The sequence below is a fragment of the Podarcis cretensis genome (genome assembly GCF_951804945.1).
Source record: "Podarcis cretensis genome assembly, chromosome: 6".
Classification (NCBI taxonomy): domain Eukaryota; kingdom Metazoa; phylum Chordata; class Lepidosauria; order Squamata; family Lacertidae; genus Podarcis; species Podarcis cretensis.
Window position 1 is genome coordinate 18,951,959 of NC_137175.1, and position 12,228 is coordinate 18,964,186.

General features: G+C 43.5%; 1 protein-coding gene across 6 annotated transcripts in view; it reads left to right on the forward strand.

Moving 5' to 3' along the window:
* Positions 1 to 12,228, forward strand: part of NFATC2 (nuclear factor of activated T cells 2) — a gene marked incomplete at its 3' end in the record, with an annotated part of 140,292 nt that overhangs the window by 86,852 nt on the left and 41,212 nt on the right. For 5 of the 6 annotated variants that reach the window (XM_079979067.1, XM_079979068.1, XM_079979066.1 and 2 more), the window contains exons 7-9: positions 1,449 to 1,504; positions 2,432 to 2,558; positions 4,459 to 5,142. In XM_079979067.1, the coding sequence (XP_079835193.1) occupies positions 1,449 to 1,504; positions 2,432 to 2,558; positions 4,459 to 5,142 (867 nt within the window). Of the gene's footprint in view, positions 1 to 1,448; positions 1,505 to 2,431; positions 2,559 to 4,458; positions 5,208 to 12,228 lie in introns of those variants that run through there. The other variant, XM_079979064.1, reaches the window with a different exon arrangement.

Here is a 12,228-nt window from a genome sequence, read left to right on the forward strand (position 1 = left end):
CTTTACCTTGTGATCACTGGACACTGCACAACTGTAAAAACCAAAGGAAACAGAAAGCCAAGCAAACCAGGACTGGTTTTGCAGTTTTATTTTTTTGCCTTTGGACAGTCATTTGACATATGCAAAATGGGAAATAATTGACCAGGTGGCAGTATCGTTGAGAAGGAACAAAGGCTTTGAATGAGCCACACACTAAGAAGATGAATTGTTTTTTAAAAGTCAAATGGTTTTCTTGGGAGCATAAGTAGAATTGGGTAGGTAGGAGGTGATTTTCCATTCCGTTTAGCACTAAGCCAGCTCTTTGCATGAATGTACCTGGGTGCAATCCAGGGAAGTTTAAGCATGTTTTAAGTGCCAGTGAAATAGCTGTGTAAGTTGTGAAGACTGCACCTAATATGCTGACGAAGTAGAGAGGAAGGAAAGAACCTGGTGTAGGGTCTTAAGAGTAACAAGGAAAGGGCTGGAGGAACTAGGAAAGTTTTAGCTCAAGGAAAAGACCAGAGCGTGTGGGAACATAATAGCAATTTGAATATTTGTAAAAGGGCTGCTCAAAGCAGGATGCTGATCGTGGGTTTTCTTTCTTTCTTTCTTTCTTTCTTTGACACTCCGCTGAGAGTGGACCAAGATATGAATAACTGAAAAACTGGTGGGAAAGTCTGTGACTTGGGTAGCAGATCCTCCAGGAAACACTTGTTACTAGAAGCCTTTGAAAAAGCTTGGCAGAAGCAGCGAAACTCCAGCAAGCACATTTTTGTTGTTATTAATCTCTACTGTTGTTATGGAAATGCTTAGGGTGGCCATTAAACATATTTGCAATCATTTATTTATGAAAACTTTGCTACCACTCCAAGTAGTCAAAGGTTTATATTTTCACAGCTGACCCAAAGCCTCGGCCAGTGTTGGTGAGTTGGTAGGGTGGCCAGCCTTATGTATGTTTGTCCGTTGTATTTTGTGGGGCTTACTTTCAGGTAAATGAGCATAGGACTGCAACCTGAATCTTGACGTGCTGCAGCATTTGAATTCTACCTTTGCCAGGAAGTCACTAGGCAAGCTGCTATACTCTCAGGCTTAGCCTTCCACCTGTAATGTAGGGAGATCTCGTTTTGCAAAGAATGACAGCAAGAGAATGCATACAAAGTACAGTGGTACCTCGGGTTAAGAACTTAATTCGTTCCGGAGGTCTGTTCTTAACCTGAAACTGTTCTTAACCTGAAACACCGCTTTAGCTAATGGGGCCTCCTGTTGCTGCTGCGCCGCAGGAGCACGATTTCTGTTCTCATCCTGAAGCTAAGTTCTTAACCCGAGGTACTGTTTCTGGGTTAGTGGAGTCTGTAACCTGAAGCGTATGTAACCCGAGGTACCACTGTACTTTGGACATGTTATGGTGCTGTAGTGGTGAGGAAGAGCATGACCCCCTTTTTTCATGCTTGACTTAATATTTCTTTCAGATGGGCAACAGATTTGGGAGATGGAAGCCACCGTGGACAAAGATAAGAGCCAACCTGTAAGTAGTGGGCACTCAGCACATTCTCCCACTTCTCTTTCAGGTACCAGGTTTCATTCTGTAGCAGCACAAATGCCTCTGAACACACAAAGGCTGCAATCCAGTTTGGAACTGGGTGCATGCTTGCACACATTGGTATCAGTGGGGTAATTTTGTTTACTCATTAGAGTACTTGCACAGGCTGCCTTTTAACAAATGGTTCTCAAAGTGGTTAACAAAAACATGTTTCGATAAAGCTTAGGCACTCTGTTTTGGATTGTAGCCTAAGCGCACATGTTGTGTCCTTAGTGTGTTTCCTCATGGTAGGGTTCGCTATTAAGCATATTCGCGAAACACTGGTCAGACTCATATAGGCTGTGATCTAGCAAAACAGAGATGTGTGCAGTTTCCCCACTGCTGGCCACATAAATCCAGCACCTCTCTACTGTGTTATCCAAACATTCTTGCCCAGTAACTAGTAATGGAACTTCACATTCTCCTGGGTTTCTGCAGTGTTGTCTCCTGATAACTCTTCCATACTTCTAGGTAGCTAGAATCCCTAAGCAAGAGTTAGAGGTCAGTGAGAATTTACCCAAGAGTAGGTGCCGTCTGCATGAAAACAGAACTTCCCAAGGGTAGAACTTATTTGCCACCAGCACGTAAAGGAAAAAATGTCAGGCAAAATATACAAGGCAAGTTAATAGAAACAGGGGAATCTGGATAATTTGTCAGGGCAGGATGGTTGTCTTAAGGTTAGATTATGGATACTGTAAGGAAGGAAGCGTGCTTCAGATTTTCTGCAAGATCGACTACATCGTAACTGGAAAAGCAATACTCCTAGTACACCCCATGACAAATGTATTAGCAAAGGGTACTGATATAAACAAAGTGCCTTCTAATATCATATTACTGTCTCTTCCCCACACCCATTTTAAAAATTCCTTTCAGAATATGCTTTTCGTGGAGATACCAGAATATCGGAATAAGCACATTCGTTCTCCCATCAAGGTGAATTTCTATGTGATCAATGGAAAACGGAAAAAAAGCCAGCCACAACATTTTACCTATCACCCAGGTAATTATTTATGAAAAGGAATGGACTATGGCACAATATTTGGCAAGAAACACTAGAACTGTCTTTATATTTATCTATCATCTATCTATCTATCATCTATCTATCTATCTATCTATCTATCTATCTATCTATCTATCTATCTATCATCTATCATCTATCTATCTATCTATCATCTATCTATCTATCTATCTATCTATCTATCTATCTATCTATCTATCATCTATCTATCTTCTATCTATCTTCTATCTATCTATCTATCATCTATCTATCTATCTATCTATCATCTATCTATCATCTATCTATCTATCTATCTATCTATCTATCTAATCATCTATCTATCATCTATCCATCTATCTATCTATCCTGCTGAACCAGAATTATAAAGCATTCTGAGATGCTATCTTTTAGCCAGCATTACAGTTAACACAGCTCAAACCATCTCTGAATCAATGAATTCTAAATGCAACATCCAAGGTTACAAATAAAGCTGTACAATAAATCCCTACAGCTTATTTATTCACACCTACATGGTTCTAAATTTGCACATTTTAACACAGCAGTTTTCATGGCCAGCACCAATTTATTTAGAAACATGCATATCACTTTATTTTATTATTTCAAAAGTTTGTATGACACTTAATCATGGTTATCTTTAAGTAGCGTACAGAAGAAGAGATTCAGAATTAAATCTATTTTGTTGAATGCTGCCCTGTATCTCACACAAGGGAACTTTTCCTCTTCTTCTCCCCCTGCACATGCCCCCACATCTGTCCCCGAACCTGCTCTGGAAGGTTGGGGGAACCTCAGAACAGATTTAGGGCGCATGTGGGGGGACAAAAGAGGGAAAACATTCTGTTGCCCAGGAAGAATTTTTCAGAATTCCACTTTTTCTAGGCTCGGTATATAAATGGCCATGCTGCGGAAGTGAAATATAACAAATTGTCCAATTTTACAGCTAGGGAACTGTCACTAAGATGGTGGCTTGTCCAAGGCCACTCAGTGAATTTCTGGCTGGCCAGGTTCAATGCAGTCTCCATCAGGCTACACTGTGGGGCTCAGGTCTGTGCAGTATTTGGAATGAACTAGTGTGATTTAATAAAGTTCACCAGATTAGTTCACCAGATAAGTCTCTGAACTACACCATAAAGTAGTTCCTACAATTGTCAGGGGAACTTAACATGAATTAAGTCCATTTTGCCATGGAACGTTGAGCAATTTCTAGTTCAGGTTCATTCTCCTACCTGTGTTTTTGACTCTTTGTCTCTTTGTGTCTTTAAGCTTCAAAATTGTAATTGTTGGGAGGAATAAATTAAGCAATTCACATTCTACAGTTTTGACGTTTTCTTAGCCTACTTAAATATATTGTATACTTCTGCACAGCAACTTGTAACATTCAGAATACTGAATATTTTCTGCCAAGGATCCTTTGGTGAACTTGAATTGAACTGTGAATTGTATAAAGAGACAAATGTGAACTGGAAATGTTGGATGCTGGGATAGCTCAGCCAGGGGAGCATGAGAATCTTAATCTGAGGGTTGTGGGTTTGAGCCCCATGTTGGGCAAAGGATTCCTGCATTCCAGGGGCTTGGACTAAAGGACCCTTGTTGATGTCCTCTAATGCTACAATTCTATTATTCTATGAACCTGCGAGTCCATGAAATATATACACTTCCTTTTTAAAATGAACTTTCCAAGCTATGGGTCTGTGATGGCCCATTCACACATTCAAGCCATTGCTTGGTGTTGCAGCAGACAAGTGCTAACACGAATATGTGAACCAGAGCTAAGACTGGGAGAAAATGTGCAGTGTGTCGGTTGTTAGTGCTCATTCTTTTCTCTCCTCTTAACCGTTTCCTAGATGTTTGTTTAGAGTTATGTCCTTTGTGCCCTTTGTTCCAGTGCCTTCCATAAAAACAGAGCCCATTGATGACTATGATCCAGCTTTAATCTGCAACACAGTACACAGTGGTCTAGGAACAGTAACACAGCCTTATTATTCCCACCATACAATGGTCTCTGAGTCTCCTTCCTGTCTTGTGGCCACGATGGCTTCTTGCCAGCAGTTGCGTTCCAGCCTGTCTTCTCCTGAATCTCGATATCCTCAACAAACCCCAGGGGCTGTAATATACCAAAGAAGCAAGAGTCTCAGTCCTAGCCACCTGGGCTACCAGCAATCCAGCTTGATGGCTGCACAAGTTTCCATTCCAGATGTGCACAGGTCTGTGCTGGTGCACACAGGCTCTCCCAGCCAAACTGCAGCAGTGCTCCACCATTCTCCAGCCAATCAGCAGTCTTCCCCCGTGATTCACTGCTCTCCCACCACCAATCAGCAGCTGAGGTGCGAAAGCCATCAAGAATTCCAGCACATCATGTGTAGTGAAAATTTCACATCTAGCGGAGTGAGATCCAGCCAACCTCAGGTCAGCCAAGCACAAAGGTTAAGCCCAATTTCGTACCCTACCGTGATTCAGCAGCAGAGAACAGCCAAAAATGGACCGCCAGTAAGTGATCAGAAGGAAGCAGTGCCAGCTGGAGTCACGGTTAAACAGGAACAGAATCTTGACCAAGCGTATTTGGATGATGGTAAGCACGCTAATTTAAAAATACCCTGTTTATCCAATCTGCACCTCTGTATGAAAGTGGTGTGATTACCATTTTTGTAGCGTTCAACTCTATGGTTTGGAAAGTGTGTGTGTGTGTGTGTGTGTGTGTTTCAATACAAAATCTTTCATTTATTGAATTTTAAAAGCTGGCAGTGTTCTTTAAGGTCTGGAAATTTGTTTAATTCTCTCTAGAAAACATTTGCATTAGCATCAGATGCTTTAAATTTATGAGGCATATTTTTTGCAGTTTCACAAACAAAAATTTGAGTTGGAATTCAGAAATCTACACTTAACACCTGAATTCGTGCAGATGCTGCTTCTCTAAAATTCCTTTGTAGTGTGCTGCACCCAAAGTGTTTTATATCATTCTATGAAGTTTGCAGCAGGCCTGCAGGTTTTATGTTCTGGACATTTTATAGAGGGACCTGAGTATGTAGATTACCGAAAATGGTGCTTTCTTCTTGTGAATTCAGAGGTTTCTGCTTTTGCAACCGATAAGAAAAGCTGTAGCAAGTTTTGGTTTGACTGCATCCCATGTTGTTTGCTTCATCAATAGGTCAATTAATTGTTTTAAGGTTCAACTCTTTCCTGTCATGTTGTACAAAGCTGGGATGGGGAAAATTGCTTAGGATTCCACCCCTGTTCATTTCCATTTCAGAACTCCTGGCTATTTTGCAAGACAACAGCCAGGCTCTTGATTTAAAATATACTAGTGTCTTTCATTATAATGGGAGCACCTCACTATGGCATCCACATTTAAATAGAGACGATTCACCCAGTGTGATGGGTAGAAAACAAGACTTTGCCTTCTGCCACACAACAGTGTTCACAACTCAGTGTTTTACTTTCTCCAATATCAATGAATGACATTGAAAACCATTCGTTTATGCAAGAGGAAGCAGTGATGTGAGGAGCAACCTCATTGGACTAAACATGCCCCATATCTCGCAAACTGTTAAATTCCATAGAATTTAATGAGAGCTATTCAAGACCCAACTCACTGCTCCCAGTTTTAAAATTCACACCTTAGCAGGTATTTCCCAAATAACTTGGAAATTTCGTTGCTGTTGTTTTTGATTTTCCTTCCTATGTGAGCTTCTGCTGTCAGGCTGGTGAACCCGGGGCCCTCTGGATGTTGTAGAACTACAACTCCCATCAGCCCTAGGTAGCGTGGTCATTTATCAGTCTCGTTCTAGTGGCTAGGAACTGGGTGAGGTAACTTGCTACTGTACCATACATAGGGGCCTGTGACTATTTCACTGAAAAGAAGAGGGACACTCATAGCTCAAAGCCATTCAGGAGGCTTGGCACTTCTGAACATTTTAGGGTTTATCCACACTTCGGTTTTCCTAGGCATGAGACAAGCAGAAGTGTGGACTAGCCCTTACTTCGGTTGCTGTGAACAGAGTCGGATTTAGGGGAGGGTGACTGGTTCACCTGCACTGGGGGCACCAGAACAATGATGAACAACGGAGGTGGGGAACCACCAAATTTTGGCAATGCACAGGGTTCCACTGGAATTTTAAAGCTCAAAGTCTGCCACTCCTGAGGGTACAACTGCATATAGTTTGGGATACTGGCAGTTGTGTTAGTATGAAATGGTTTTCCTCCCATAGGGAAAAGGAAAAGCACAACTAATGAAACACATACCAGAGATACCGACTAGGGAGTGAAGTACCAATAGCCGTCCTATCTAATCTTTCCAATGAAAAATTAGCACTGCAAGCCGTAATCCTATTTATTTTTTCTGAGCTGCTGTCCACTCTTTCCCCCTCTCATCCCTACAATGAACTTTGGGTCTTCCTCTTACTTTGTTCTGTGTCCAGTTTTCTAACAGCCAGGATTCCTTTCGTATCTCATTCTCCTTGAGACATTTTTCATTTGCTTGTTTTGTTTTTTCCACCACCCCCTCTCCTTGAAGCGCTGTCCCTCATTGTGCTGCTACAATTTTGAATTTATTTAAATTCATTTATTAAAATAATGCATAGGCTGCATTGCACCCAAGGATCCTGATTCAGCTTACAGAAGGTAAGCTGTCCACCTAATCCTGCATTTGATTTAGTCCAGGGCCATTAATTGCACAAAGTAACTTAAGGATTCAGTATGTTGGTTGAGCTGCAACAGTGCATGACCCCTGTTCTTTCCTCCTGGGTTCTCCATTTTTTCTGCAAGTTGTCCTTGCATTGCATATTGTTACTTCTCCTTTTTTATTCTTAGAAAGTGGAAATGAAGTTGCTCAAAGCTGGCTCTTGGAAGGCAATCAAAGCACTCAGGGTGAACTGAAGGTTGTTCTAGGACTGTAAAGGCCACTATAGGCTTCATTCATAGACACTAGACCAGCCTTTCTCAACTTTGGGTCTCCAGATGTTGTTGCACTACAACCCCCATCATCCCTGACCACTGGTCCTGCTAGTTAGGGATGATGGGGGTTGTAGCCAACAACATCTGGGGACCCCAAGTTGAGAAAGGCTGCTCTAGGCTGACTTCCCCCATGTCGTTTAATAGCAACTACTTTGGGGTAGGCAAGGCTGTGCTCCACTTGGGAGGTCAAGGCAAAAATCTTGGCTTGGCACCCCAAAGGCTTGTATGCTTCATTTCCCCCACCCAACCATCCTCTGTTGTGCCTGGATTCCGTCTTTGGTTTGACTCGTCAAGAATTCCCTCCAAACCGTTTGCACACTTGCTTCATACCATGACTTGGATCCTTGATTGGCATAGTTTGCCTGATTTGAACATGCTACTTTGCCTAATGTCTACTTCACAGAAAACTATGATTTAAGGAACCAGGAAAATGAGGTGGGAATCCAAATATGAGAGAAGGGAGAGTCAAGGCCGTGGCTTGTCCATGGTTTGTCCATGGTGTCTGAATGGGGTTATGTGGAAAGTGTCCCCTTAAGGTAGAAATTTTGAAAACTACCAGAAAGTGAGATGAGGTTATTCATCATGAATGGTGTTTATTTCAAGCCACCTTCAACTTAGGGGATGGAGGATGGGACACACCTCTCATCTGTCTCCAGACAAAATCATCAGCTACGCCACATCCTTGCCATGAATTAGGAAAACATACCTAAAGTGATGTAGAAAGTCTCTTGCATTTTCTAATTTCCCATTGCCTGGAAAACATCCATTCATACTTTCACTGTGATATTTTAATGTAGCTACTCTTTTCTGCCTCAGACGCACTGAGCTTTGATGAAAGGACAGGAAATGCAAAGTTTTTCTTCTGCTTTCCCTCGAGCTTTTAGGGTGAGCAAGTTTGTATGTTTTTGAGGCCTGTGGTTTGATTAGAGAAATGATAAGTTATAATTAGAACAACTTTTGTAGCAGGCATGACCATTTTTCTTGCAATTCATCCTGGGGTGTAGAGGATTTCTTTGAATAATTTTGCATGTAGCTGAACTACAAGATTGGGTACCAGCTGTATGTTATCTCTATTGATTTCTATGGGGTCTTGTGAACATATGCATGTGTGTATGAAATATATGAAATGTTCTATACAGTGTCAGGCCATTGGTCTTTCTAGCCCAGTATTATCTGCTTAGTCCAGCTGCACAAATATAAGATGGAGGACACCGGGACATGTGAAAAGGATCTAGGGGTCATAGTAGACCACAAGCTTAACACGAGTCAGTGGTGTGATGCAGCAGCAAAAAAAGCTAATGCTGTACTAGGCTACAGTAACAGAAGTATAGTGTTCAGATCAAGGGAAGTAATAGCACTGCTCTATTCTTTCTTGGCCAGACCAGACCTGGAATACTGTGTCCAGTTCTGGGTGCCACAATTTAAGGAGGATATTGACAAGCTGGAATGTGTGCAGAGGAGGGCAACCTAGATGATCAAGGGTCTGGAAACCAAGCCTTATGGGGGAAGGATGAGAGAGTTGTGTATGTTTAGCCTGGAAAAGGTGAGACTGAGAGGAGATATGATAGCCATCTTCAAGTATCTAAAGGGCTGTCACATGGAAGATGGAGCAAGCTTGTTTTCTCCTGCTCCGGTGAGTGGGACCCAAAGCAATGGATTCAAGTTACAAGAAAGGAGATTCCAACTAAATATCAGGAAGAATTTTCTGTTAGTAAGAGCTATTTGACAGGGGAAACAATTCCCTCAGGATGTGGTGGACTCTCCTTCATTGGAGGTTTTTAAGCAGATGTTAGAAGGCCATCTGTCATGGATGCTTTAGCTGAGATTCCCGCATTGCAGGATGTTGGACTAGATGACCCCGGGGTCCCTTCCAATTCCAATTCTATTACTTTCCTTTGTATCAGATAGTCTGATATATTTCTAACTGATAGTGCTAGGGACTAAACTTGGGATCGTTTGGGTGCGAAACATGTTCTGGCATGGAGTTGTGCCTCTCCCCTTTCCTTCTGTTCATGCCAGATTTCCATAGGAGAAGCCATGGCTGTTTGCCTTGTAGCTTGCCTCTAAAACAGCAATGGCTCCAGTTTTCTCGTGCCTTTGCTGCAAACAAGGCACTTGTTTCTCTAATGACTTAGAAAGGTGTCTGCTCTAGGGTAACCTATATGAATTTGCAGTTTTCTGCTAGCCTGGGGTGTGACTTCTCAACACGTGATGCGATAAGATGTGTCCTCCATCCTCGTTTCTGTTACAGCATTTTATAACTTCTCTTGCGATAGGGCCTGACTCTTATCTCCAAGGAACCGTTGTTCCACAAAAGTCATGGAGAGGCTTGAATAGCTGTTTGTAAAATGCACAAAGATCTTTGGATATAAGGTGCCACATACTTGGCTCAATGCCCAGGCATGTCCATTATAAGGGGAAAAGGAGGGGAGGAAAAAGCCCAATTCCTTTTCAGAACTCTTCCTCCAGTAGTATTCTCAAGTGGCTTGCCTGACCATCTGACAACATGCGAGCTACAAATAAAAAACGATAAATCCAAACTCAGCACCGGAGGAAGGAAGAAAATGAATTGAATGATTAAAAAAAAAAGTTGTTCTACTGGCACTTCTTTGTTCTTGAATTCAGGAATCCTTTAATTGGTACAGTACAATGCCCACAGGCAAGTTTTGCTATAAAGCGTTTCCTGTTCAGAAGAACATACAAAATCTATTAAGAGAGCGAGATCACCACAGAACGGAACTTGAGAGCCTCGCTCAGAGTACATATTCACAATTTGTGTTTGCACCCATCACGCAAAGAGTCTCTCAGGCGACAGGAAAGCCAAGAGGGGGACAAAAAACCCTCATCTATTTGGGAAACGAATATTGTTAAATCAAAGGATTGTGTGGTCCTTGGGGAAGATACCTTCACATGCCTTCTTCCTGTGAATTTTTTGGGTACTTTACGTCTAGTCATGAACGACTCTGGGGTTGCGGCGCTCATTTCGCTTTACTGGCCAAGGGAGCCAACGTTTGTCCGCAGACAGCTTCCCTGGGTCATGTGGCCAGTATGACTAAGCCGCTTCTGGCAAACCAGAGCAGCACACGGAAATGCCATTTACCGTATTTTTCGCCCTATAGGACGCACTTTTTCCCCTCCAAAAATGAAGGGGAAATGTGTGTGCGTCCTATGGGACGAATGCAGGCTTTCGCTGAAGCCTGGAGAGCGAGAGGGGTCGGTGCGCACCGACCCCTCTCGCTCTGCAGGCTTTGCGGACCTCTCCGCAAGCAGCGGGAGCGCTCCCACTGCTTGCGGAGAGTTGCCTGCATGCCGAAGCCTGCGCGCGCTGAGCTCAGTGCGTCCAGGCTTCGCGGACCTCTCCGCAAGCAGCGGGAGCCAGCACTGGGCTCCCACGGCTTGCAGAGAGCTGCCTGTTTGGGGGCTGGGGCTGGGGAAGCTCGGGCCTCCCCCGCCCCAGCCCCACACCTGGGGGGGAAAAATAATTTTTCCCCCTTTATTCCCCCCCAAAAAAACTAGGTGCGTCTTATGGGACGGTGCGTCCTATAGGGCGAAAAATACGGTACCTTCCCACCGGAGCGGTAACTATTATCTACTTGCACTTTGACGTGCTTTCGAACTGCTAGGTTGGCAGGAGCTGGGACTGAACAACGGAAGCTCATCCCGTTGTGGGGATTTGAACTGCTGACCGTCCAATCGGCAAGCCCAAGGCTCAGTGGTTTATACCACAGCACCACCCACGTAGTTCCAAATAAATACGGGCAATATCACACCAATTACCTTGACTAATGGTAGTTCCTGACAGCAGGCAAATTGATCACATTGAGCTGCATTGGATGATATATCTCATCCAAACCATCCCTATGCATGGAGGGTTCAGCCAAGGACACAGGAAGAGCCAAAGTCCAGCATCCTGTTCTCAGTGTGGCAAACCAGATGCCCAGGGGAAGCCTGCAAGCAAGACCTGAGCACAACAGTGGTCTCCCTACTTTGTGATTCCCAGCAACTGGCATTCATACTGCCTTCCACCAGTCTCCCCCCTTCCGAGGGATTAGCCATTCAATAGTGGCCGTTGTGCATTGGGTTTTATGTGCATAGGCTGTAATCAGGCACTGTAATCAGGGCTGGCACATAGTGGTGTTTGGCAAGGATGCTCTCGTTCCCTTCCATTTGATGGACTGGTTTAGATTAGAAGTATCTTCCCGTCTCGGTTCTTGCGTTTTCTCACAGGCAAAAGCTATAGTGCAAAACATTTCCATGTGGATCAGGCATGTTAAATGCAGCATTTGACCACGGAACTGAGCTTGACAAAACATTCCCCATGGGCAAGGAACTGCCTTGGGCAGAAGAAAGAAGCTGCCAGGTTTCCTAACCCTTCCTCCTTGCCCTGCAAGTTTTTAATATGCACCCTTTCGATATTGCCTGTTTTTCTTTTCTGTAGTGAGATTCTAGGGCAGGCATGGCCAAACTTGGCCCTCCAATTCCCATCATCCCTGACCACTGGTCCTTTTAGCTGGGGATGATGGGAGTTTTAGTCCCAAAACATCTGGAGGGCCAAGTTTGGCCATGCCTGTTCTAGGAAGTGCACCAGTTCACAGCTGCATCAGTTTGCCCCCATTCAGATCTCATCATCTCCCCAGTTTTCTTTCTGCAAATGCCACAGGTGAGATGTGTGCAAAATTCACAGCACAACTAGATGCAAAGGGGA